A 27,616-nucleotide genomic window follows, 5' to 3' on the forward strand; every position below is an offset into this window, starting at 1 on the left:
GAAATGCTGCCTTGCTCCTACTTTTCTTAATGATTTCATGGTTTTTGCCCTTTGTTCACCCATCTCAGCTCTGGAGACACATCCTGGGTGCTAAGAGGTGCTGAATGAGACACGCTGCACCTGCCAGTAGATCCCTGGGGTCTGAGAGTTCCCTGGGGGGAGCAGGGCAGGCTGCGGCTTGCCAGGGACAGCCCCTGCCTGGACACAGGGACAAGACAGGTAGCATAAGCTAGCCCTGCTTGCAATTACGTCATACTGAAATCTATACTATCTCCTGACTTTGCTTGGCCTCTTTCATCAAAGTAATTTTTGTATACTGTGTGAATTATTCTACATGATCCACTCCTCTAGCTTCTTCTGCAGCACAAAGAAGCTGGAATAAAAGGATTTTAGTAAGGCTGAGGGAATTCTAAAAGTCTCCATTCCTTAATTCATCAATTCATTAATTTCTTTAATCCATTTCTCTCCACAAATTAGAACTAAAGACATCTTCTGAAATAATGCACACAAATATTGCACATATTGTGGACAGCATTCAGCTCCGTAATTAATTTACGTATACCCTCTGTAACTTGTCCAGCTGAAATGTGTGGATTCATAATTCATATTCTTATATTACTAACCAGGGTGGCCTAAAGAAAAATAGCTTCCATTTAGAGCTCTATCCTGGACTTTGTGATGCCATCCCCCTGAACCGGCAGTGTTGTTTCTGCAGCCAGGTAGTGGAACCTGATCAGGAAACTCACCTAAGTGGAAACCATCCTGGCAAAGAAATAAAGACGTTAGTATTAATCCAAACCAGCTCTCCAACGTCAGCAGCAAAAAACATGTGCCAACACAGAGGAAACAACAGCTCGAGCTGGGAATGGGCAGTAGAACTACCTTTTCTCTTCTGGCAACAGTACCAGTTGAAGTGCCTATAAAACTCAGCTTTTCTCATTGTAAGCCTTATACAAGGCTTTCAGTGCCAGCTGCACACAGACAAGTGGTTGAATGCCTTCTTGAAGAAGCCCCCAGAAGAGAACCCTTCAGAGGAAAATCAGATTAATGATCTTTTCTCATTAATTTATGATCAACATTTTGTACTTTGTTGTATTGGTTGTTTGGGGATTTTTTAAATTGAAGTTTTCAGTCTGCTTCCCAATGATCTATGTGATGCGACACGGGGCTAAACCATGACTTGGTTGAAGAGACTGAAGAGAAAACTGGTGTTACAGAGGGTACAACTGACAGTAGTAACTTCTGCTAGAAACTTCCTTTCTGAAGTCCTTACCTCCTCAGCCTGAAAGAAGCATGGAAAGAAAATTACCCTAGTTGTGGGGAGATAAATAGTGAAACCCCACTCTTGAGTCATTGAACAATCCTCACAAAGAAATAGCTACACTTGTTTCAAGTTTAAAATGTTGTTTTTAAGTTTCCCACCAATTTAGAAACACTTCCTTAATGCTCCTTTAAACTTTGCCCCATCCCATTTTAACTAAATCTCCTTAAAATCAGACCTACATTTGAAGACAATACATAACACTTAAAACTGTTAAGGATATTTTGCAGACCTTCTGGAGACTCAATTCAACTCAGAGTGATATCAGGAAGATTAATCAGTTTTATCAGTAATTTCTTCTAGAGGAGAATTGTGTAAGGCTGCAAGATCCTCAAGTGTAAATTAGGAGCACTTAGAGTAATGAATACTGCAGGGGTGTGGAACAGTCTCTCATCAATATAAGGTAAGATTTAACCCTAACTGTGCGTAAAGCTGCTCTCCAGGAAGTGCAACAATTTAAAAACAAAACTATTGATTTACTTTATGACCAAAAAGACACATTTTCTCTGGCTCTCTTAGGGAAAAAAACTAAAGTATTTTTCAAAAACTGGGACTTCCAGTTCCACAGGCGATAGTTTTTTCCATTATTTATCATGTAGAGGGAAATACTAAAGAGATTATATGAGTATTACAAACAAACACAGGGATTTATCAAACACCCAACATGTATCATGACACCTGCAGAGTGTTTTAAAAGTTTAACATCTTCCTAAGGTTAAAGTACATTAGAAGCCCTCTTCCTTTATTAATCTGTTGCTCTGCTCTTCTGTCTATTAATTGATATCATAGTATATCATACTATAAAATAGGACTGTATCTCGATAATGATGCCTAGAGGAGCAAGCTTCCGAAGCATTTTCAAAACATTTTCTGTACTTTTGAAAATTATTAGAAAGTATTTCCATTACAACCTTATAAATAAAATTAATTTACTTTAAAATAACCCAACAATTAACATATAAAATTTCCCCCATTTGGTAAATGAGACTTCTTCCTTTCAGTTTCCTTCCTAAAAAACGACAAAGCCAAAAAGGCATTATCCATTGAAACCAAATCCAGGGAAGTTGTATACAGTGTGATGCATTTACATGTACTGAAATTCCTGCCTTTATGTGGGTACATCATAAAACAAGTTAATAGCACAAACATACCTTTTTCAAATGCATGGAACTATTTCCAGTCAGGTGAAATGCAGCTAAAAAAACTATACTGAAGGGCAAAGCACTGGTCTAAATCCCTTTCCGTATACTTGGGTGAACAACAAAATTATCCATCACCTGATTAAAAAGCCAAGTACTTAAACCCAAGAAAACGAGTATTTAAAGACCCTATAAATCTTAGGCTGCCTACATCGTAGATGGACCATTATTTCTAGGTATAAAAAAATGTCTACTTCATCATAACAAAACAGCCCTCACTACAAAAATCAGAATAAACATTATTCTATATGTAAATATAGCATAAAAAGCCCTGCAAAAAAATAAGCATGAAAGCATGCAACACTGGCTGAAAAAATAAAGAGAAATAGAAACAATTTCTCTATAAAACAAGGTTGAAAACTGCTCCTCTTGGATGGCAGGTACAGTATTATTGCCAAAAACCAAGATATATAAATATTTTATAACATATTACTTAACAGAGTTTTTCTGAGCTGAAAGGACATGTCCATACCAGTGTGTCTATATCACAGCAGAGACTAGCCACAAAAGCCTGTGGTGTCTTTTAAAGCACCTCCAAGTTTCTCCCTCATGGAAAGTGTCTGCCACAGGACGGGTGCTGCATCCCAAGGACACCATACACTGCTGTAAAAAATGCTTTGTAGTTTCCCTTATATTTGGCAGAATTTTTAGATGGATTTCCAACAAAAACTCATGCCATTCAGCACACAAGGATGCTTGCTCAATGAGAGACTCCAGTCTTTCTTATTGCACACTATTCAAATCCTGCTCCAAAAATGCGCATTTTCTCCTTGCCCTTTATATTTTTCACTGTCCTAATGTTTCTCATCAAACATGTGTCTCTCTTGAGTAGCCAGTCTATTCTTACCTAGCAGAGTAAAAGAGTTGTGCTGATGGCAGCTGAAGACCTGAGATCACATGAATCCACCGATTTTAAGTGTTAATTTGAGCAGAGAGGGTGCACCAGGTTTTCTCTAGGTAGTGCAAAACTGCACTGCCTGCCTTCTGCAGCTTTCTGTTACTTTGGGATTTCTAGGGAACAACTGCAATTTCTGTCCATGTGAAGTATCACTAAAGTACTTAGCAGGGAAGTTTATGTATGAAGACTGTTGTGGCTTTAAATCTGCTTGAACACTGGAAAAATCTTACTCAAAGTGCAGAATTTTTACAAGTGTTCACAAATAGTGATCATGGACTACACTTTGCAGATAACTCAAACACTCAAGGCTGTAAATGAAATCAATTACTGCTGTCCTTAAATATGAGGTAACTGAATAACACTAATTGTTGAAAAAAACCCAAACAAAAAACAGTAACAGCAAAAACATGCTAAGAGATGTCTCTTTCATCAAACCACTTCTCTTTCTCTACCTTCAAGCTCCATGTTTCTTAACTGATCAATAAAACTGGTCATTAGACAGCACAGCCTGGCCCAGGGAAGAACAAAACACAGGTTACCTGACAACTATGTACAGTAGGTGACAGGCACAAAAGCTGCAACAAAAAAATAAAAATATATTGCTTTTAGATGCAATATGGCTCATAAGCATGAGTGTTGCACATCTCCAGCACAAATTATCCAGAAACTTGGATAATCCCAATGGATTATCCATCCATAAATCCACCAACACAAAGCCCACAGATGATACCCATGGTTACTAAGAACCTTCAAATACTCCAAGAAGAATTAGTTCTAGACTCCTCAAATGCTCAAATCTTTCAATAACACTTTTAGTGATAATTTTTTTCCAGAAAAATGTTTCATTTTCTCCCTCTACCCCAGTAATTAGTGAGGGTTAAAGGTATTTGGTTTGATTACTCTGGGGCTGATTCTGTGGATGAGTAAGCAGGTTACTGTGGGGAAAATACATCATTCTCAGACAACAGAGAAAATATTGACTACCATGCAGAACCTGAGTTTTAAGGCTTAGAGATATCCAAACTGCCTTAGTAAATATATATCACAATTTCTGCAGAGCAAAGTTAAATGAGGACAAAAATAAAAATTCATTTGTAAAAAGCTTAACAGTTTGATTATTTTAAAAGTTTGTTACCTTTTTAAAATCTATTTGTTCTTGCTGTCACATCTTTGGAAGAGGTTTTCCTTAATACTGACTGAAAATCCCCAATTCACTCCTTAGACATCCCTTAAAAGCCCAGTAATTCACTTTCCCTATATATTACTTTGTTCAACTGCTTCCTTTATAATCTATTAAAAGCAAAAATACAATTCCTTAGGGAAAAATACCATTATGTCAACCCTTGATTTCTGGGAAAAATAAAAAAGTCAAACTTAAGAGATACATCAGAATCAATTATTTCTATAACTGACTCGTGTTTTAACTTGTCTTTACCCAGCCCCCCTGGACTAGACAGTATTTTGAATCAATACAATGAGAAAATAAAATAACTTGGGAGTGTGCAGAAAGCCGTGTGGCTTTTTGCATTTGTGGCCTATAGCATACTAACACACAGAACCTGAATGCAGACTGTATCTGTTTCTTAAAAGTACCCAGAAACAGGCAAGGCTACACATTTTCTAGAAGACCTCAAACTGTAACTAGCACTGCAGGTGGCAGGAACCTCTTTCTGGCTTATACATCCCTAAACCGGGGACTGTTGGGCTCAAAGGTCTTCAGAGGTTGGACTCGATGATTTTGGAGCTCTTTTCCAACCTCAAAGATTCTAAGATTCTGTTCCATTACCTTGTGAGAGGGAAACATGCAAGTCAAGCAAGACAAACCCCCAGATATGTGGATGCTGAGTGTTTTTGAAGGCATATGTTCTCTGCAGTGGAACAAAGGGAGACAAGGAAGGTGCTTTTCAAATGGACCAGGCAAGCCCATCTCTTAAGGAAGAGATTCTTTAGCAAGCAGCAGCAGGGCTGTAAATCACTTTCTGCAAACATGAGGTGAAGACTAATGGTCTCCATTAAGTCAAATTTCAGATGATTATATTGAAACCAGCTTTGGAAGGTAATAGGGAGACTCATGGCAGATCTCAGTCCTGAGATGAAGACATAAATCTAGATGTCTACCTGTAGATGACTATACAACCAAAGGAGATATAGTCAGTATCAGCTGGTGGTTCCTGGAAAGCTCCCAAGCTGGCCTGACATTTAGCATGTCTCGTCTAGCAACTGAACTGAACTGAATTACACACTCTGTGAGAACTCATCGTCAACAAGAGCTCATGCACAAAGAGCACGGGCAGAGACCCAGATCCTTAACTCTTGAGAGCATTCATGTTATTTACAGCATTACGAGTTCAGCCATGGGGAAGCCATGGCTTCCTCTGGTTCAGGCAACCCCAGCAAGTGACATTTTCACAGACCTGTTTACCACCACATGAATTAGGATTAGAACCAGTAGAGCCCCTGTAGCATAAGATGGAACAAACGGACCCTCACCTTGCTGGGAAAGGAGAAGACAGATTAACTCTGTACTACCAGAAAGGCTCCATTTATCCCACAGGAACCAGGTATGAAGAGCAAAGAAATGTAACGTGTTATGCCTGGACCTCTCCCATTGGTTAATATTTGCACATGCCCCACAATCCAAAGTGCTTTTGACGAAATCTACTCAGGCAAAGTACGTTTGTTGAGGAAGTTCAATATCTTCTGTCTTCCTTTGATCTTCATTAACACTGGCCTAAGCCAGGAATGCAGAAGTAATACAGCTGGCTCTCTGTGAGCGTGGATTCACCAGGAATCTTGCTGGGGAAAGCCAAGTTGGTGGCAGAAGATGAGAGAGCGGAAAAAGAAAAGAGGCTGTTAGACTGCTAACTATGTTAACGGTTTAGAGTTCTTGGAAATACAGGAGAGGATACAAGATCTGCCAAACACATTTACTTGGGGCGTCAGACTAGCAGTGGTCAGACTTATAGCCTGCTGTAGCCAAAGGAAGTTAGGAAAGGAGTGGCTAAGGAAAAGCTGGGTTAGAAACAGGACTAGCTATGATACATAAAATGACAATGCCATTGCGATAGATACTCCTAGGGAAATGGACTGACAAAAGGAATCCCTGCCCTTCTTCCTCCTCAGCATTTTATGAGTGTATCCAGACATGCAGCCAGCATCATTAAAGCAAGGCCATGTTTCATGAAATACATCAACAGTTCAACAACTTTTATTCAACTAACTGCGAAGTATCTGAGGCTTCTGGAAGTTTGGCCCATGACAGCTAAGATATTTTTGTGTATTGAGAAGTCTACCCTTGATTTAGCATGTCTTCAACTTAATGAACATATAAAGTCTGTTTAATAGCAAGCTTGCTGTCATTTAAAAAAAAGCTTTATAAGTTCTGTGGTCAGGATAGGACACAATAAAAATCACAGAAGCAAATGAAGATTCATAATGAAATGTGCATCTGCCTTGGCCACCAGGTTAAATCACCAGCAATCCAGAGTACTTCATGCACAGTGGTTTGAGGTTTTTCGGCTCAGAATTGGCATCAAATGCTGCCTAGAAAAAGGTGGTTTCTGTTGATTTCCCCTCAGCTTCCTTCAGTCAATAGCAGATGGAATTTCAGTTTTCTCACAAAGACTGTAGGTTTAGAATAACAATTCTTACATTTCCAAAAGAGATGATGGAAAGCAACAGCAACAATAAAAAAACCCCCACAAACATTCAGTGGCCATCTGGCCACTGAAAGGCAGATCTGATGCTCCACTTCACAGAGGCTCTTGTAAAGTGCCCACAGTGGCACCATGGGAGAATCACGTGCTGTATTTCTACCAACTATCAGCTGTAGATTACAATGTAACCTGATATTCATGAAGAAATAGCTTTCTAGAAAATGTTAATAAACCTGATAGCTTCCTAAACTTTTATAGAGATAGAGCCAAAATGATGTTACCTGTTTCTGCAATAAGGAAAAGCTTACATGTGAAAAATAGCTCAAGGAATTAGTATTTTTTAAATTAAGACAGTTACTGCTGGAAAGAGCTGAAAACTTGGTACAAACTAATCTTTTGCTTGAAGTCTGGGAGAGAAGAATTTACATTACAGTCAGAGAATGAGAAAAACTGACAGTCCTGACCTATTTGGCAACTGAGTGGAATGGTGCTTTAAGCACTTTTGGACTGCTGAGATATGTTATTATGACAAAATATTACACTCTTTCAGAACAAGATTCACCTTAAATATGAATTTGTATGTGTATTTGGTGTATTTATAAATATGAATTAGGACTAATGACCCCACTTTGTAGTGAGTAACTACTATTACAATGATGATAAAGCAGAGTTCTAATAATATACACAAGAATATTGAAAATGGCATCAAAGAAATCTCTTTCACAGACATTTTTCCAACTGAGCTAGCAGAAACCAAACCGAATAGATATACCCCTGGCTTGGAATTTTAACTTGGAACTGTGTCTTCTTTGGACAAATCTGTGATCTCTATTTAGGGATTATATATTAGTTGATGAATGTTTAACTGAAATTTTACCCCCTCCTCAATATAGGGAAGAATGCAGAAAATTGATACATTTTCCTTTCCTTTTCCAATTTTCTAAAAGAAGAATTAAAACACCCCCACACAAAATGAATGAAAACCTTTAGTTTCATTTTGGACAAAGTTTGTCAACTTGTCCTCAATTTGTAATTTTTGCCTTTCTTTGCCAAAAAAACTTTTCGAGTTAATATGAAATTCTCATTTTTAAAATATTTTAGGGAAGAAACCATTAATAATTTGCATAGATCATCTACTGTACTGACCCTCTGTAAGATGTTGTGGAGATCTGTCTCCTTAGGGAAATGGATGTTATGTCTTCCAGAGCTCTTTGATGCCTGGAGATGAACCTTCTTATGCATCATACCTGCAAAACCTCTATAAATGTTCTAATTACCTTAGACAGTCACCTTTGGTCCTTGCTGTGCTGGAGATGAGCACAACACGTCAGAAATAGTTTATGGCAAGGACAATCCTATTAAGAGACAAAAAGAACAAAGTTGTGTTTGTTCCTTCCATGAGTATTAAAACATTGGGAGTTCTGATACGTTTTCCAACATCCTCCTCACTGGGGAGAACAGCTCTGTTTGAGGCACCTTGATTTTAGCAGAATTTGGAAAAATAAATTGAAAATACAGGAAAGAGGTTTCAGGCCTAACTTTACATAAATTAATAGATTAACAACTGAAGTCAACACATCTTATAGACCACTAGGAGAAACTTTTCTTTTTTACCCATATTAATCCAAAAGGTTATTTTTAATGCAAACATTAATCCCTTTCTAAGAATTGCATTTACTATTATTTCCATCAACTTTCAAATTTCTAAGTCAGTTGATATTTTGAAGTGCAGCTTTTGTAAAAGATCTCCCACATGACCTCTCACTTTGCTATTGTGATTTTTGTTGTTTAGAACATATTTAGTTTTGTTATTTAAGAAAAAACTCTATTTCATTTCAACTCATATTCTTTCCCACTAAGGACCAAGAGACAACATGGTATTTTGAGGGGCTCATGAAGAGATTGGTGGTGACATTTTAGCAAATCCAATTCACTGCTGGGAGACATTAATTCTCTCTTTTATAATATTTGGTCTACACCCAAAAAGCCCAGGAAACAAAGCCTTTTAAAGATAGTTATTTGAGGTACTTGGGTTTTTAACAGTTGATCAGGTAAATACTGCAAGCCAGAGACAATGACAAAAGGAAAACCTCTAACAAAACTCTAACCCTGGATCCACACCGAGTTTATCACCTGGTACCTGGTACCTGCCAACAGAAATAGGTGCCGACCCTGTATTACCACACCGGGCTGAATATTTCTAATCATCAAGTTCTTTTGCTTAGCGTAGATCAGGAGTCCTTATACAACAGAACAGCCACGTTTCCAGTTAAAATACTTGCTAGGAATTCCTCGGAAATCTTCCAAGCACCGGCACAAACATAAAAAATATCAATGAGGAAATGCCTGAATACTATTAAGTGACCCTTTCTTATTGAAAGAATATTTTACAAATGGACTTTCCCTTCAGCACCATGAGTGCCTTACTTACAACAAATAAGAGTTGACAGATAAAGCAATTTAAAAAGCTACACTTCTGGAATAACAAAATGCACAAACAATGAAGAAAATGTTTACTTTAACAAAAATGTATTTTAAAAAAGATTTTTTTCCCCCTGCTTCTTGGTATTTGACTTTCTTGGTTCTTTCCAGTAAACCACTTCAAACGCCTCACCCTTGGTAAAAGCAGTCTGCCACAGCCTCATACCCTCAGCGGCCGTCGTGATGCAATGATGTGGGCAGTGACCTTTTCAGCTCAAATCGAATGTGTCTAACCAGGGCAACGCTGGATTCGTCTTTCTGCTGCTCTTTGCTGTTCTCTGTCCCCCACTGAGACAAAATCACCGTCTTTATTTTCAGCATTCAGGCCGGAGAAAGTTGGATGGAACCCCCTGCCTCGGGGTGACTTTCACCCTGTCACGAAGGTATTTCCTACGATCATCGGAACAAGCCACCATTTAGCAAGTTTCTGGACTATGTTTTCCTACAGGTCTAGTGCACACACTACCACACTGCTTATAATTAATATCCTGATCATGATTAATTTAAAAAATTAATTAAAAATCAACGAGAAAAGTGAATCAGCGGCAGCGAAGCAGGGAAGAGGAAGCAGGGCCGAGCAGCAGGATAGCCCGTGACAGCCCAGGGCACGGCCGCCCCTCAGCCGCCCTGAGGCGCCTCCCATGTTGGAAATGATTAATTATGTAATTTAGAAGCAGTGAACATTATTTTGATAAAAATGTATGAATAGGTGAGAAAGTTTTTATCAGCGTCTGTGTGGAGGCCAAAGTTTTGTCAGGCACCCACAAAAGGCTCCTGGCCAAGGATTTAGTGTCAGCCCGACTCGCTGACACTAAAAGACGACGTTGGGGGGTTTATTTTTCCCGACCATTTCGGAGAGTTTAGTAAGACCGCGGCTTGCGCCGGAAGCCACGTGACGCACGGCTCGAACGGCGCCCCCCTTCCCTCGCAGCGGCCTTTGGGGCGCCCCCCCGCAGCCGCCGGCGGTACTGCACCTCCCGGCCCCGCCCCGCTGCCCCCGCCGGGCGCACGCGTGGTGCGGGCAGGCGCGGGACGGCGGCGGCGGACGCGGCGTTCCTGGTTTGGCTCCCACCGAGCCCCGTCCCCCGTGGACACAGCGGGGGCGGCCGGGCCGGGCGGCATCGGGGATTGTGGGGGCACAGCGGGGGATGCTGAGTGCGCCCCGGGGCCGCGCAGCCTACGAGTAGACCCCGCCTCCCGCCCGCCGCAGCGTCGGCCCCGCAGCGCGGCGGGAGAGAACCGCCCGCCCGAGCGGGTGAGTCCCGCTGGGGGGTGGGAGGGGTGACCGGGCATGAGCGGGACCCGCACACGGGGGTGCGGGGTGGGGATGGAGGGAGCGGGGCGGCGGCGGGGGTTTGGGGGCCTCGCACCGGTGCAGGTTCGTAGGGTTCGGAACGCGCGGAGGGGTCTGTGAGGTGTGCGGGGAACGTGCGGCGTCCCCGGAACGGAGGGAGCGGAGCCGGGAGTCAAAGCAGAACAGCAGCTCCACGGGGGCGCGGGGTGGCCACGGCAGCATCCGGCTTCCGCTTCCTCCCGCCGGAACCGCGGCGACACCGCCGGGGCCCGGCACCCGGCTCCGCTCCCTCCAGCACCGCGGGGGCTCCGGCCCCTCGGTATTCCGGTGATGCTGCCCCATGCAAATCTCCAACTAAGCCTCGCTCGCAAACGGCTGCGTTAAATAGGGCAGTGAAGCTCCTGGGCGGATCTCTGTAGGTCAGCAAAGCATGTATGTTGTGTTATTTTTAAACAAGAAGAGCTTGTTAATCGAACAAGAGTTAGGCCGGATATCAGGAAAAGGTTCTTCCCCCAGAGGGTGCTGGGGCACTGAACAGGCTCCCCAGGGAATGGGCACGGCCCCAAGGCTGCCAGAGCTCCAGGAGTGTTTGGACACCGCTCTCAGGGATGCACAGGGTGGGATTGTTGGGGTGTCTGTGCAGGGCCAGGAGCTGGACTCAGTGATCCTGGTGGGTCCCTTCCAACTCAGGATATTCTGTGGTTCTTTGATATGTTTCTCAGAATACTTCCATCTCAGCCTGTTCAGAGCTTGTGTTCCTAAGACTTCGAGAAGTTTGTGAACACCAACCAGATGTGGGTTTGTGTTGGTTCTTGTTTCACGGGATAGAATATACATCAGGTTCTCTGGTTAGATTCATGTTAGATTAATGCGTGCTAGATCCTCTACAGTGCTTTTGTAGAGAAACTGTGTAAACACAGATGGGTGCAGTGAACGTGGAGCCCAGGTTGAAAAGGTTTTCCCTCTTTTGGTGGGGGACAGGCTTTGTAGTTAATGTGCTCTTTAAATAACTCAAATATTTAATTTAATAATCAAACGAATAAATTTAAATAATATAATACTACATTATATGTTTAATATATGCAGAATATATATACAGAATACTTTTATTTATTATAAGTTTAAAATTAAAATGTATTACATAATATAATATATTCTGTATAAAAATAAAGTAATGAAACAATTATTTAAATAAATGTGACTTTAAAATAACTTCTTTTTTAGCTTTTCAATGGGTTAGATTGAAATAGTCTCCCAGGGATCAAGCAAGGACGTCTACTTTCAGGACAGTGTGGATTAGGGTATTTAAATATGTATACACAAGCCAATCTTTGTCTCTCTACTTAGAAGCTCTAGTAACCTGACCTTATTTGTGATGTGTGTCAGACAAAATTCAGGACCTGGATGTGTGATTTCCAAGACTGCTGTGCTGCTGGATTTACTGTTCTAAAACATTTCAACAGCTAAACAAGATACTCTGTAACAATGTATTGCTACAATTTCAGGCTCTGAAATTCCGCTATTTTGGATTTTTTTTCCTTTTTTTCTGGGCAGGTCTTAATCACAAACCCAAGGGGGTTTTGGGAAGAGTTTTAATTTTTGTGCTTGCTTGAGATTTAAATTGCAACGAAACTACATATTTCCTTTGGAAAGTTTTCATATTTAGTGTCAGAAGATATGACCATAGTTAGTAAAAACCCTCTTTTTTCACATAAAATTCCAGTAGTGTGATTGCTTACCAGGTTTTTTAGATTGAACCCAGCTACCATGTTTTTTTTCTTTGGTTTTATACACAGCTGATAAGTTGTACTTTAGTAAAATGGGATTCAGAACTGTTACAGATATTACTTCCCCAAAGCTGAGTTTGCTTTACATCACAGAGAAAAACAGCAAAATGATGATTTGTCTGCTTACAGTAATTGCTCTAAAATCCATAGTATGACCTATGTGTCCTTTGTAGGAAAACCAATCTGATTTATTTGTAATTTTTCTCAAATTTCAAATTAGTAATGGCCTACCAATCCCATTTTTTAAAGGAGAGCATTGTCTTCAGTCTTAATCAAGCTCTCTGCCCAATTGATTCACTGGGTCCTCATCAGTATTTATTTTAGACATTATAAAGCAATTTACTTTTTTCTTGCTGCTTACATGGGTATCCTGAGGTGGCAATGTGGAGTGGAATACGGAATGTTTCAGCCACAGCTTTGGGGTTTTTGTAGCCCTTCAGAATGAGAGTGTATGAGTTATGGTTCTGAAAGGAATTTTTCCAGCTGCTGAAGGAAGCTTGTCACATAACTGAACTGCACATTTCTGTTGTTGCTTTAATTTAAGATTGAACATGGCTGATCCCCACAACTTTAATCTCAAGTGCTGCTGATTGTTTTTGCCACAACACTTGGTTTTCAGTTGTCATTCCAATCTTGACCTGCTTCTACAAGAACTTCAATTCCTGTTTTTTTGTTCTAAGAATACAAATTGAAGATCACTGCTGCTTAGAATTTAATTTCTGTGTAATTCTTTCTAGGATTTTTTTTTTTTTCTTCCACTTAGGTGGGGGAAAATGGCAAAGAGAATTGCAGAGAAGGAACTGACTGACCGAAACTGGGACCAGGAGGATGAAGCTGAAGAGGTAAACTACGCATTAGTTCCCCCCTACACACCCCTGGAGGTAGTAGAGTTGCTGTTTACATGTGCTGTGTATCTTGTTCGTAAAACCTACACTAAAACTGGTGAAAAGTGTAGCAATTAGAGATAATTTTATAGAAGTGAATTTTAAAAAAAATTTTTTTATAAAACTTGCAGTTTTGCAGACCATATGGCAAAGCAGCTTTTAAGAGTAAAAATTACATCCGTGGTTCTGGAAAAAGGAACTTCATGTTTCTAGAGGGAACCTCAGGTTTGTTAAAATGCTTTTGGACTCTTCAAATGTGTGATAGGAATTTATTTAATTGACAGGAAAACCAGGTTTGATTTTTGGAGATAAATGCTCTTCATGCCTCCAGTATTTTTTTGGAGGCTCAGTAATAGGTAATTTCAGAACTATGTTAATTTTAGCTGAATGCCCCCACACAGCCAGAGGAATTAGGCAAATAGCTCAAGTGGTATGTTTAACCTGATTGTAAGAAGAGATTTTCACCTTTAATGTCTCACACTTCCTTATGGCTCATGTTTAAACAAACTGGTTTAGTTTTTGTCCAAATGAAAGTGTTAAATGCTTAGGCCTGTAAATGTAGGAGACAAAACTGACTCTTTCAGGAATTTGAGTATAAGAAAACTTAATTTTCTTATTTGTTTCAGGGAGCCATTAGCTCCTACTGAGCCATAAGCTGCCTTTGCTAAGTTTGAACTACAGCAGGCTGCAGGAGGTTTCCTTAGAGCCTACATCTCCATATATCTGCTGCAAACTGTGGATTACTGGCAGATTCCCTTTGGCAGAGAGAGCTTAGAGCTGTGTTTAAGAAAAGCAAAGCAAAACTTACATTATTTGTTGTAATAAAATGGAGATAGCACAAAGAGAAATATATTGCAGAACAAGAAAGAGTTTTCCAAGTATCAACTCACATTCAGGTCACTGGCAAGCTAATAGATGGTGCTGTATTTTTGGGGTGGGTTGGTTTTTAACTTCTTCCCTTGTTTGTTTGGGAGCAGTGTTAGAGTTGTGTTCAAAACCTGATCTTGGCTGTCCCTTCATGTTGTGCATTTTGAGAATTCTAGTAATGATTCCATAACTTCCTCTTAAAGGTGGGAACATTCTCTGTGGCAAGTGAAGAGGTCCTGAAGAACAGAGCTATTAAAAAAGCAAAGCGCCGAAACATTGGGTCAGAGGTAATGTAGTCACTGAACATGGGTGCTGGAGATTTACTCAGTTACAAAATACAACATCATGCTCAGGATTTTACTTACTTAGGTTTGTAGTGATGCTGAATATCATTTCAGCTCACCAGCTCAGATGTGCACATGAACTTTGGCTGTACTGTACCATGCCAAGAACAAGGCTAAGGCAAAAAAAGGATAAAAGTTTGACTGGGTGAGGAGGGTGTTCTTGCATATTTTTGAAGTAAAAATAAAGAGCAGTTCGGACACAGTTTTGTTTACAAATGGGTAAAACAGCATTTTTACTACTTCCATTTTTTTACAGAGATGGAAGTATGGAAATGCAAAGTTACTGGTTATCCATACTGGAGGGCTGGAGGATGTCTCAGAAGCTGTATTTGTATAGACATCCTTTGAACAGGACGTGCATCATGTTAGAAATAGCCCTGGAGTTTTACCTGTTACATAGATTGCTTTAGGTTTGGATGGGACTAGGCACAGTTAAGAGCTAGACAGTCTTCTATGCTTTTGATTTTCCTTCTGCAGTCCAAGCACTGTAAATGAGGAAGCTGCCTTAGCCCACTAATGCTTTGAGTAGTTTTAGCCACAAATGTGGTAGAGGATACAGTTAAATAAAGGATTGTACTGGAAAGAAGTGATGCAAGACATAAACTACAACTTGAGAAGGAGACATTCAGGGGCAAATGGAATAGGAAAAACAGAACAGTATGAGAAAGAGGACCAGATGTGTTGTAGAAATGGTTGTAGAAATAGTCAGGAGACTGGGAGGAGGCTGTTAGAGCTGGTAGAAGGGCCTGGTGTACTTCAACCCCAGCTGACAACTAAGGACCATGCAGCCCCTCACTCACTCTTCCTCCTAGCGGGATGAGGAGGCAAATCGGAAAAAAGGATAAAAACCCTGGGTTGAGGTAAGAGCAGTTTAATGATTGAAATATAATGATGATGATGATAAGGGAACCAACAAAAAGAGAAAGAAATATACCCCAAGAAGAATCAGTGATGCACAGGACAGTTGCCCACTACCCGCTGACCTCAGCCCATCCCCAAGCAGTGATCAGCTGCTCCCAGCCAACCCACGCTCCTCCCCTCCCAGTTTCTGTGCTGGCCATGACATTCTGTGTTATGGAATATCCCTTTGGCTAGTTCAGATCAGTGTCCTGGTCATGCTCCTTCTCAGCTCCTTGTGTCCTGCTCACTGGCAGAGCATGAGACACTGAGAAGTCCTTGATTGCAGTGAGCCCTGCTCAGCACCAAGTAAAACATCCTTGTGTTATCAACATTCTTCTCACCCTGAATCCAAACCACACCACTGTACCAGCCACTAGGGAGAAAATTAAACCCTATCCCAGCTAAAACCAGGACAACAGGCTGGACAAAGTCTAAAATGCAGAAGAGATGACAGGACAGCTGAGGTTGCATAAGAAACCTGTGAAATAGTTACAAAAACGTGAACTTGAAACTAACTGATGTTCCCACATGGAGCAGGCAGAATGCTGCAGTGAAAAAGACTGCAGTTTAACTGGAATGTCCAGAGAGAGAGGTGGGACTGACCAGAGAGAGACAGAATAAAAATGCCTACCTAGTAATGAGGAGCAGAGGACTGCACTGGCAAAGATAGCACAAAAGGAAGCAAAAAGACCCATACCCACAAGGTCACATACTGGAATACAGCTAAAATTGACAAGCTTTGCTATTTCTTCAGTGGCAAAAGCAGATGAAACTTGGAAGCAGTTCTCCTCTGATGGTTTTCCAGAGAAACTGAAAGTTCACTTCCAGTAGTAAAAGTTCATTACCTCCAAAGACCTAGAAGTGGCAGTGTGTTGCTATTTGGGAGAGACGAGGGTAGACAACCTGGTGTGTCACGACCTTCCTAGAAAGAGTGTCCTGCAAGGAACAACTCTTCCAGGAGTGGTCTCTGGCTTCCCTGGGCAGCAAGTGATTTCACCAAGTGTAGTGATTTCTCAGCTACAAGTGATTTCAGCTCTTGTGATTCAGCTCGTTGTGAAATTACCCAAGGCGAACTTGGGAACAGAGAGACAGGAGCCTCGTATAGCAGTTCCACAGAGGTGGCTTTTATTGTCCAGCAGCCCCTGTGAAGGGGAGGCCAGGGACAAGAACTCCCTGTTGAGGGGCAGAAACGGGGCTTTTATGGGAAAGGCAGGGGTTGGGGTAGAAACCAGCTAGCCAACTGGGTACAGGCTATTACCATAGAGAAACAAGACATGCCAGGGGTGGTTCACTTTCTCGCCATGACCGGGAGGAAGGTTGCTTATCTCTGGGGAAGGTTGTCTTGCCCTCAAGCCTCTCTGCTCCAAGGGAGTGCAGAGGGCTCTCATGCCAAGGGCTCCCAGCCCTCCACAGCAGTGCTTTATTTGCATGTTAATCAGACTTTGTCTTTTAGAAACATGTAAGAAACTATACCATGAAATAATATTGTTGCAAAGACAGTGGTCAGAACTGGGTAATGAAAAGGCTGCAGAGATAGATATTTTGTGATCAAGTACAGTCTGTCTTTGCATCTTCCATCAGTCACATTGGAATATTTTGGGTAAATCACAGAGGTTTCATAGGTGACTCCAGAGTAATGAGTGGATTGAAGTATTGGGCTCTTGATTGCCATTGTAAATGCTAAAAGTTGTTGAAAATAAACCTGAAATTCCTGTGTAATTATTTAAAGAAAACAAGACGCTGTGAATGTCTAATAAGTAGTCAAACACGTCCACAGCTCTGAACAACTTCCATGTATCCACATCCTAGACCCAGTTTATTTTCATACCAAACATCTGAGTCTTTTAAGAACAGTAGCAGTGTGTGTCATAAGGAAGCCGTTAATTTTGTTTGCATAGCTGACACACTAATGCATGGAATGACATGCTGAACTGGGGAAAAATAAACTGAGGATATCAGGAATAGTAAGTGGGGATAGGATTAGTGTGGAGAAGATGTATGTAACTGGTTGTCTCTCTTCTTTTCTCTGCCCAGTCTGAAAGTGGAGGAGCTTTTAAAGGGTTTAAAGGCTTTATATTGCCTTCTGGAAAAGGCGGAGGTGGCTTCAGTGGATTCGGGAATGGTGCAGGAATAAAGCCTTTAGAAGGGCTATCTAATGGAAGCAGTAGTGTCTCTGGTACTCCTCCTTTCAGCAGTTTGAAGGGTGCCTCCGAAACACAATCAGCATTTGGTAAGTTTTAAATAAGCATACATATTTATCAACCTTCATGACCTTTAGTCATAAAATCTGTAGGGTTATTTTAGTAGGGAAAAAAACACATTTAGACCATCCTGTAGTTGTGTTTTAAGGTTTTGAGACTTTAGACCTCTTTGTAAGATTTCTTAAGAAGATTTTACAGTGCTGGAGGGACAAGTTTTCAAATGCATGCAGTTTAAAGAGGTGGCAGCTAAATTCATATTTCTAATACTGGAGGTAAAAGTTTTGTAGGCACAGATGGAAACGGAAGGCGCTGGCATAAGGCAATCTGCAAAAGGTGTAAAGCATCTGGTAACATGTTCCAGTTAAATAGTTGTCCCAGTTCTTTGAATTTCAGTAAAAAATACATGCTGCATAGCTAAAGTCTTCATCTTTTTTCCTTGTACATCTGATGTTGCAGACAGTCTTACTAGAATCTTATCTGTTACAGTTATACCTACATTTTATGCATTTGAAATACTTTGGCAAGTTGAGCTCTCATGCTTTGGAATTCCCTGAGAAATATTAGTTCTGTCCCTTTGTGTTGGAGATGCAGAGATGTTAACCCTGCCACCACAGAATTTTGGAGTCACCATGCTGTAGAATAGAAATGGTGGAGTTTGAAGTTTAGAGTAACTGAGATTTCAGTGAGCTTGAATAAATTAAGGGAAACTTAATTTATGTTAAGAAATATATTCAATGAGACTTTTTCCAGTTTGCTTCTTAGGTTTTTTTATATGGAAGTGCTCAAAAGCATGTAAAATCATGGGCTAGTGCACTCAGGGTGGTTTAAAGCCCAAATGGAAAGAGATAAGTTGAGTATTTTGATTTAATAAGTGTTATAACTTGCTAAAGTTGTAAGATTTTTGTAAGATTTTGAAGGTTTTGGCAATATATAAAACATGTATTTTTTTGATGTTCTGTACAAGATGTCTTTGGATTTTTTTTTTTATACACCAGTGTCCTCCATCTACTTTGTCTATCCCTAACTTACTCGTCTAAGCTTAAAACTTGGGTCTGCTCACTGGCATGGCAGTACCTGGGGCACAGTGTGGTGACCCAAAAGAAGCTCAGCTGAGTAAGGATAAGTGATTTGATTAAGAAATATTGAGCATGTAAGTTAGACTTTTAAGAGAGCTGTGCTTTCTGGGGAAAAAAGAAGGTTCTAAGCCACATTTCTTACTAGGTCAGCAAAGCATCTGTATTGTTTTGTTGTGTTATTTTTTAAAATCAGAGCTTATTAACCAAACGTATTAAGTTGGATATCAGGAGAAAGTTCTTTCCCCAAAGGGTGCTCAGGCTCTGAACAGCCTCCCCTGGGAATGGTCACAGCCCCAAGGCTGCCAGAGCTCTGGGATCGTTTGGACAACACTCTCAGGCAGAGGGTGGGATTGTTGGGGTGTGTGTGCAGGGCCAGGAGCTGGACTCGATGATCCGTGTGGGTCCCTTCCAGCTCAGGATATTCTGTAATTCTGTGATTTTTCTTGTAACAGGATCCCCAATGTCAAATGGTCCCACTGCTGCTGTGTTTGCTGAGAAAAAGGCCGTGAGCCCAAGAGCCAATGGTGGCAGCCAGCCCTGCTCATCTGGCAGCGCCTTGAGTGTGGCACATGGCTCCGGCACCTACCACAAACAGCTGGCTGCTCTCAACTGCTCCGTGTGTGACTGGATAGTGAAGCATGTTAACACCAACCCCCTGTGCGACCTGACCCCCATCTTCAGGGACTACGAGCAGTATTTGGCAAGCATTGAGCAGCAGCATGGAGGCAGCAGTGACAGTGGCTCTGAGAATGAAAGCAGCAAGACCCCTGGCCCACGGGCTGTTCCTGCGTTTGGGAGTTCAAAGCTCCAGCAAGGCTCCACATTTTTGTTAAACAACAAAACTGAGGATACCTCAGACAAAAAACCTGAATCTGCATCAGAAAAAAGAGACCCATCGTTAGGAGCTACGTCAACTGTCTCGTTTAATTTTGGCAAGAGTGTTGACAGTTCTGTTTTGGGTTCCCTTGGTTCGGGAACACTTAGTAGTTTCTCATTGTCTCCTGGGAATTCAGGTTTGTTTGGAAAAGACGCAAACCAGGCTAAGTCTGTCACTGCAGCATCCACCAGTTTATTGGAAGCTCAGACAGACAGTGGCAATAGTGATGACAAAGGTAAATTCTATGTATTTCTATTGTAGTTATTTTAATGGTCAGCTGTGAGTGTATGTGACTTAAGAATACTATAAAAATGCAATATTGCATTGATCATGATCATGGCCTGGTGTAGTGTCAGAGGAAGTTTGGGTTGGTTATCAGGGAAAGGTTCTTCCCCTAGAGGGTGCTGGGGCACTGAACAGGCTCCCCTGGGAATGGCCCCAAGGCTGCCAGAGCTCCAGGAACGTTTGGACAACGCTCTCAGACACAGGGTGGGATTGTTGGGGTGTCTGTGTAGGATCAGGAGCTGGACTCAATGATCCTGGTGGGTCCCTTCCAGCTCAGGAAATTCTATATTCTGTGATCATCATTATTCTTGAATTTGAAAGTGCAGAATTATACTCCTAACTGGAGATCCCAGCCTTATGTAAGCAACACCAAAAGTATGTGCTTTTCAAGACTTACATATTTCTGTCAGATTTATACATTCTGTAATGTAATATATAATATAATCCTTTTTCTGAGGACAGGATTTGAACTGATGAAATTTAAAGCAGCTGGTGTGTTCATCTTTGAGCCGGCTGGACTTCTCAATCCTACTGCTTTTCCTAGTAGGTTTATCAAGAGATCCCTGCAGTAAAAAGCATGAGAAACAGAAGAATTTAGTCCATTTGACTGAATAGATTGTAAAGCAAACAAAGTTACATAGTACCTGGCAGCTTTACTCTGCTCTTTACCTGTGCTGGTTACAGTAGGCTGATAGAAATCCCAGTAGCTGAGGGGCTGGAAAGGCATAATCTGCCACTCTCTCTTGTCTGTCATTCTGCAACTTAATTCCCTTCCCCCAAAGTAAACTTGGCTCTTGGAAGTATTTATTGTGCTTTACTTGAACCTATTTGTGGAGCATATTTGAAATGTGAAAACTGTTTCTGTTCAAACAGGAGGTTTTGACTTACTAAGCTTTATATTTTTGGGGCTTGATTGTTTGGTATGGATTGGGTATTTTCATCGCATATAAACTGAAGGTGAGGATGAAGTTGCTTTAAGAGCTGAATGAAAAGCAAGTAACACTTTTTTTCTGTAGCTGAAGCTGCTGCAGAGTTCATGTGGACTGAAAGGTGTTCTGGCTGTCACTGACTGGCCACATGTGTCCGTGTCAACCATGGTGGGCATAAGGGACTTCTAATACAGTACCAAAATCTGTGCTCACAACATTAACATATTAAAACTTTTTCTGTAAAGGAGGGGAAGAGGAGGAAGAAGAGCCACCAAAAGTCATTGTTAATGAAATAAAAGAAGATGATGCTTTCTACTCAAAGAAGTAGGTGACTTTAACTTGGAAAATAAAATTAATACCTGCATATTGCTATTCTTCACCACTGCAGTGCATAATTAATGATACGTTTGTGACTTCCTAATTAATAAACTTGTTAGGAGTCCACACAGAATATGAACTCCTAAAAAAACTTAATTATAGGCAGGGATGTGTAAGATCTTACTAAAATTCTTCTGTATCTTGTACACAACTCTAATAGTTTGTGTTGTACATGTGATCAGCTTTTTTACAACTGAAAATGTTTCTGCCTGCATCAGGTTTTGTACAGTTAAATTGCAGGGCCTGTACCACAAAAATCATGTACTGTACTGCTGGAAAATCCATCAGATAGATATGCATAGCCTAAAATAAGACTCTTCCGTTGGAAAATGCTGATTATTATTATTATTATATAAAGCAGTGAACAAGTTGCGCTTTTAAGCTCAAAATGAAACTAGCTCTACTAGAAGCAGTTTTTCTAATCATGTTCAGTAGTCCAAGTAATTGCATGTCTGCTTGACACTCAGCACAGAACTTGTCCTGCTACAAAAAGCCATTAGCTTTATCTGAAAGAAAGTGTGTGCTACTTTATTAAAATGGCATTAGGTTAGAGCTTCAGTTAGAGCTTCACTTAAAAAATGTTTATAAATTGTACATTAAAGTCCTATTACAACTTCAGAATGATACAGCAAATTCTTCTGGCTTTCTAATTAGTGTTTTTTAAAAGTAGCCTACATTTATTGCTCCTCACAGACCCTGAGTACAGGTTGCTGTGCCTTTTACTTTTCCCTGAAAGTAATGCATTTATCATTTCAATACTGAAAGAAATAATTCACTTTCTCTTTTAACTGCCAGTGCTGTCCATTAGCACATGAAACAAGGTCAAGAATAATAAAGATTTATGTTACTCACAGCATGTTAACTCCTGATTATTGTTACTGTGAGTCAGATGGATACCTGTATTTGGAAGATATCTTTGTATTTCATCTCTATATGGATGCACAAACAAGGATTTTGGATTTGTTTTATTTTTTCTCCACAGGTGCAAACTGTTCTACAAAAAGGATAATGAATTTAAAGAAAAAGGCGTAGGAACATTACACTTAAAACCAGCAGGAAATGGAAAAACTCAACTCTTAGTACGAGCCGACACCAATTTAGGTAAGTACATTTCTCCCAGTAACAAGTCTTGATGTCAAAATTCCTTGCTAAGCATTAGGATTTTTCTGTCTTTTTTACACAGCATTAACAGACACAATTAGTGAAAACCTTTCTAGGTTTTTTTTCCTGAATAGTTTAGAATACTGACAAACACTTGGATGCCTCTAGTGAGCATTACAAAAGAGAGCACATGAAGCAGTGCAAGAAGTAAAGGTTGTGGTGTATGTTTGGGGATACAAAGTACCTGTTTTACCCTGGTTCGTCCAGGTTAACATGTCTGTCTGTATCAGAACATTTTGCTTTGCATATGAACTGCGTCTGGTGGTCAGAATGAGTAACTTGGCATAAACTAAGCACTGTGACTGGATTCCTCATTTGCTGCTTCTCCCTTGTCCCCTTCCCTTTCTCCTGTGTGTCCCTACTATCATTTGATATTCAGTTTCCTCCATTTAAAAAAGAAGGATGCAGTATTTGCAGAGATTTTCTCATTTCTAGTGAGGAAAGAAATCTGAGAACAATGGCCATGAACGGATGCTATGGGAAGAAGACCAACATACACGATGTTTCTGAATTGCCTTCCTTCCAAACACCACCCTAAATCTCTAGTTAGTACCTATACTAACACTGTATTGCAATAAAAGCTAGAAAATGACTAACTGTAATTTTTTCCCCTCCTCATATGCAGGAAATATACTGTTGAATGTTCTAATTCCACCTAAGATGCCATGTACAAGAACTGGAAAAAACAATGTTCTTATAGTTTGTGTTCCTAATCCACCGATTGATGAGAAGAATCCAGCTGTTCCTGTCACTATGCTAATAAGGGTGAAAACGAGTGAGGATGCAGATGAATTGCACAAAATCTTACTGGAGAAAAAGGAGGCTTAAATAAGTTGCAGTCCATAATTTGAGGAATTATTGCCAAACTGCTGCTGCTCTTTTTTTTCCCCCTAACTTCACTTGAACATTTAATTCTTTACTCTGATATTAAGAACTGTTATAGGAATTCTGGAAAAATGATGTGAGGAAAAGCTAAACTAGCTAATAAAAGCTTTAATAGAACTCAAGTGTTGGACTGTGCTCCCTCATTTTCAGTATCTAAATGCAGGACCTCTTCTGGATAAAGCACATGGATGTAAATCCAAGCATATGCTTTTAGCACCAGTCGACCAAATGGACAGAAATCCAAGTACAAAACCATGGTACCAGAGCTTCCTCACAGACAATGCAATACAATGCAACCACCTCCTCTTTTGAGAAGGGAGGATGTTCAAGTTTACCTGTTGAAACTGTTTCTAGACTGCAGATTTTTAATTGGTCTGTTGTATTCTGGTGAGACTGACTTTTCAGACTCGGTGACAATACTGCACCCCACCAGTAATGATCTACATTGTGCTGTGTCTGTACCCTTGCAGACCCACGTGCTTTCAGGACTCAGAAACTGCAGATATTTAAAAGAGAATTTGCTTGGGTAGTCTTGTTGACAGTAGTGGTTCCGAGAGAGGAACTGTCAGTTCTGTTCTTACTGTAGCAACAAATGAATGATGTGCAATATAGTACAAGCAGACAACTGGAAGACAGTTTTATCTTGGACACTCTGGCATCCCCTGGCTTCTGACAGGTCAGAGGCAAAGGGTTGTAACATGGTCCTTCCGAGGTGTTTGTCCCTAGTCCTGAAACCTGGCCGGGGCAGAGCTGGACTTGCTGCTTTGGTCCTGCTGCTGGTACTTTGCTGAAGAGAGCTCTTCCCACCAACAAACTTCAGGACTTTTATAGACCTTTCTGTTGCCTGTGGCCCTTGCCAGGAGACACATACACAAGGGTGTCTGTCAGTATGTATTCTTCCATGTGGTAAAGCTTCAACGCTGTGCTGCACTGCATTAAATAAAACAGCGGAGTGCAGCTTTGGCACAAGCTTTCTGTTGCATGTAGGGGGCACGGGGTAATTTGTAAACATAGTTTTCAGCTGTGTTAAAATTAATCAGATGGCAATAATTTGGGGATCAGAACATTCATTCTGGTCTTGGTTTCCCACAACTTTGTCAGACTGTGTTTGGTGGTTTAATCCTTTTCTTTTTTTCAAATGTTTGCTGGAAACTCCTTCCCTAGTAACTTTTTCTACTTTGCTTCCAACTCTGGTGGGACTTCTCCAGGAGCTTGATGTTAGTATGAAACTTGAACTGCTCTCAGATGTGTTGCACTGACTAGCTCTGGCAAGATGGAACAAACGTACTGTTTTGTCTCTGGAAAAACAGAGGAAAAACCTCTGACACAGAGGAAAAACTCTTTTCCTTAAAAAAAGTCGGTGTGACACAATTCATATAGGGGACCTGGAAATCCAGCACAGTGGCATCCTGTGGGCTGGGAGCAAGGAATAACACCATTTGAGGAGGTGCAGCACATCTCACCTGCCCCCCTTGCTCTGGGGGGTCACAAATGGCTGCCTCTAGGCCTAATTCACTGCACAGTTCAGGTTATGGCCTTTTTTCCCCTCTTCATTAAAAGGAGGAAAATCTTGATTTTATCTATAGCCCTGTTGACCAAAGTTCCAAAACAAAGGCCTTTGCTCACATTTCAGCCATGCTTAGTCTACAGGAATTGCATTTTTAACACTGGAGTGTGAAGGGAGCTTAGATGCCATTTGAGATATTTGAAAAATAAACTGGTGCCTTTTGGGGTTTCTTTTTGCATCTGGCTAAGTTCTTAAACCATTAAAAGTCAGTGACATTGCTTTCCTCAAAATAAGATGCTTTTTTAAAAAAAAACCGTCTTGCTGCTACCTTAATTGGAGGTCCAAAGCTGACACGGTGTATCTAAATGTGTATGAATGAAAAGCAGAACGTTGCCTAACAGTTTAGTCCAGGCTCTGTTTAGTCCAAGGGCTCAGTTAATTTTGCATTTGTCTTTTGACTAATGTCTTAACCCTGTCTCTGTGCAGAAAGGTTTACAGAGCTTTCGTTATGCATCCCATAAAGAACAGCTCTGTCTATAAATGCTTGGGCTTGTCTTTGCTTACTTCCAAAAGCTCATGGATTTGGAACTGTTCCTTCATCCATAGAAACGTGGACCAACAAACTGAACTTAACACTTCTTTCCTTATGCTTTGCCTCTGAAGAGGGGCAGTTGTGGGGTTTTGCACGCATGGATGTGGCCCAATTCAGACAGTACATCTCAGGCCTCTTTCAAAGGGGAGGGCACAAAGAAAAAAGAAGTAGAAGAATAATAAATTGTGTTGGAAAGAATTAAACCTTCCCCTAGCCATGAGTCCTGAAGTTCAGCAAGTAACACCTGAATTCTTCAGTGCATGTATCTAATCAGTAGAACCAGGGGAAGGTAAAAAACTGGGATGTCACCTTCATTAGAATATCAAATATATGCATAAACATACAATTTTGAACATTTTACATCGGGAAAATTGCCTCTAAAAGAACAGGGAAGAATTTCCCTGCAAGTCAGATTTTAATCAACATCTGTTCATGGGGACTGTATCATTATGTGGACTATGAAGCAGGAAAAGTCAGTCACACACTGACATACTTGGTGCTCAGGTATAAAGCACAGCCCTTTCCCAGCACTGTTAGAAATTTTTGATGATGCTTCAGTTTCTGTTTAAGAAATATTAAAATGCTGTAAAAGGCCAGAGATTGTTACATAGAAATAAAGGCCTTAAATGAAAAAGCAAAGTTCATGGAGTGCACAGACATCAGTGTACTGCTGCCTTCATAGCAGACTGGCACATGCTATCCAAGGAAAGAATTTTGATCAGAATTCGAACTCAAGGAGGCATTCCTATGTTTTGGTTGGTAATGTATTTAACAGCTGGATATCAGACACCTGATATTAAAGATGCGAGTTTCTGCCCGCATTTGTGTTAATGCCTTTGCTGTTCCAGCTGCATGTAGATGTTGGAGTGTCTTATCCATTCCTCCTCCTCCTCTAATTTTGAAGTTTCAGCTGGAAAATATACATCTCTGCTTCTTTTAATTCTCAGAATAATTTCTAAGGGAGATTATTACAATTGGCTTGAATTTTATTTTAAAATATTAAATTGCAATATTCAAGTTTTAGTTTTTTGGGGTTTTTTTGTTGTTGTTGTTTGGTTTGGTTTTTTGTTGGTTTGTTGGGTATTTTTTTTGCAATGTACTCAAAATTACCTATTTTGGAGGACAACAGTGTGTTCCTCGAACCCCTTTTGGGTGATGGATGTGAAAGTTTAAATTAAATTTACAGTTCAAATGAACATACTGTAGAACATAAACCAATCAGGAGGTTTGCTTTGCTATTAAAACTGAAGTTCAGCTCCCTTTGCAGCACTGTAACATTTAAAATGTCATTAAAGACTTTCTTTCTGATGCCTTAACTTACTTGCATTTAGTAAAATTTTGTAGCTGATGCCTGTGTGCAGAAATTAAATGACATTAAACAATGTAAAGTGGCATGAGCTAGTCTAAATCCAATGAAGATGCTGAATGTGATGATCTGTTAGTTGTTAGTAGATTTCAAAATGCTCTGAATTTTTCAGTGGATCTGTAAGTTTTACATAACATGTATATTAATGTTTTCATTAGTTCTTATACACTGAGGACATGTACAAAAATCCATGGAAAATGTGAATAAATGAATGGAAGAATAATTTGCCTTGTGTGAATAACTTTCATTTTGAGTGTATAACATTGCATTAATAAAATGAATTGTATAACAAGTTGCTTGCAGGTGAACTCCTGCCTAGAAAATCCTGCTGTTAAAGGATCTGAAGACAGCTGCACCCCTGAGCACTGACCTCGCCACTGCGCAGTTTGTTTGGCCTGTGCCATGGCCAGTGTTCCATGCAGGCCTCATCAGCTGGTAGCTGCCTTCTGCATTGAGAACACTTTGAGTGCCTAGTGAGTCTTGCTTGCCTTAGAATATACAACTTTATTGTCACCTGCCTATGGCTTTTATCAGCCCTTAACACTCATGGTAGTTTCCTCCAACAGTCTTGAAACAACATTTGTACAGTTTTGCCACCCCATAACTTCCACTGTTGCACCCAGCTTTCTATAGGCCTCACACCTACTTTAGTTTGGTTTTAAACTGAAGGATTCTTAACACTGAATTCCCCAGCAGCTTTTGCAGCCTTTCCAAGCCTGCCAAGAGAT

General features: G+C 40.6%; 1 protein-coding gene and 1 long non-coding RNA gene across 6 annotated transcripts in view; one reads left to right on the forward strand and one right to left on the reverse strand.

Moving 5' to 3' along the window:
- LOC121675226 overlaps positions 1–11,070 on the reverse strand; it is a 66,305-nt gene extending 55,235 nt beyond the window's left edge. Inside the window, exons 1-3 of one of the 3 annotated variants that reach the window (XR_006020006.1) lie at positions 10,926–11,070; positions 9,790–9,945; positions 8,352–8,429 (exon numbers count right to left, since the gene is read on the reverse strand). This is a non-coding gene — a long non-coding RNA (uncharacterized LOC121675226). Of the gene's footprint in view, positions 1–8,351; positions 8,430–9,789; positions 10,495–10,925 lie in introns of those variants that run through there. The other 2 variants (XR_006020005.1, XR_006020007.1) reach the window with 2 other exon arrangements.
- On the forward strand, positions 10,599–27,111 carry NUP50 (nucleoporin 50). Of its 3 annotated transcripts, none has more exons than XM_042050432.1 (8): positions 10,599–10,810; positions 13,374–13,478; positions 14,591–14,674; positions 17,666–17,861; positions 19,361–20,020; positions 21,245–21,323; positions 22,360–22,478; positions 23,164–27,111. In XM_042050432.1, exons 2-8 carry the CDS (start codon positions 13,410–13,412, stop codon positions 23,364–23,366), a joined length of 1,410 nt encoding a protein of 469 aa, XP_041906366.1. In that variant the 5' UTR covers positions 10,599–10,810; positions 13,374–13,409; the 3' UTR covers positions 23,367–27,111. The 3 variants fall into 3 exon arrangements, with proteins under 3 accessions (XP_041906366.1, XP_041906364.1, XP_041906365.1); XM_042050430.1 differs by having other exon boundaries at positions 13,400–13,478; XM_042050431.1 differs by lacking the exon at positions 10,599–10,810 and adding an exon at positions 11,090–11,268 and having other exon boundaries at positions 13,400–13,478.
- The last annotated feature ends 505 nt before the right edge of the window (positions 27,112–27,616 follow it).

This window comes from Corvus kubaryi, unplaced genomic scaffold (genome assembly GCF_017639235.1).
Source record: "Corvus kubaryi isolate FWS band 111438036 unplaced genomic scaffold, C.kubaryi_AGA036_p1.0 74, whole genome shotgun sequence".
In the NCBI taxonomy this organism is placed as follows: domain Eukaryota; kingdom Metazoa; phylum Chordata; class Aves; order Passeriformes; family Corvidae; genus Corvus; species Corvus kubaryi.

What these genes read in the sequence shown, in the direction of transcription:
- NUP50 (XM_042050432.1), top strand. Translation starts at nt 13,410, where the DNA reads ATGGCAAAGAGAATTGCAGAGAAGGAACTGACTGACCGAAACTGGGAC. An exon ending in AGGAGGATGAAGCTGAAGAG is followed by an intron (nt 13,479 to 14,590) that starts GTAAACTACGCA and finishes TTCCTCTTAAAG; the next exon opens with GTGGGAACATTCTCTGTGGC. An exon ending in GCCGAAACATTGGGTCAGAG is followed by an intron (nt 14,675 to 17,665) that starts GTAATGTAGTCA and finishes TTCTCTGCCCAG; the next exon opens with TCTGAAAGTGGAGGAGCTTT.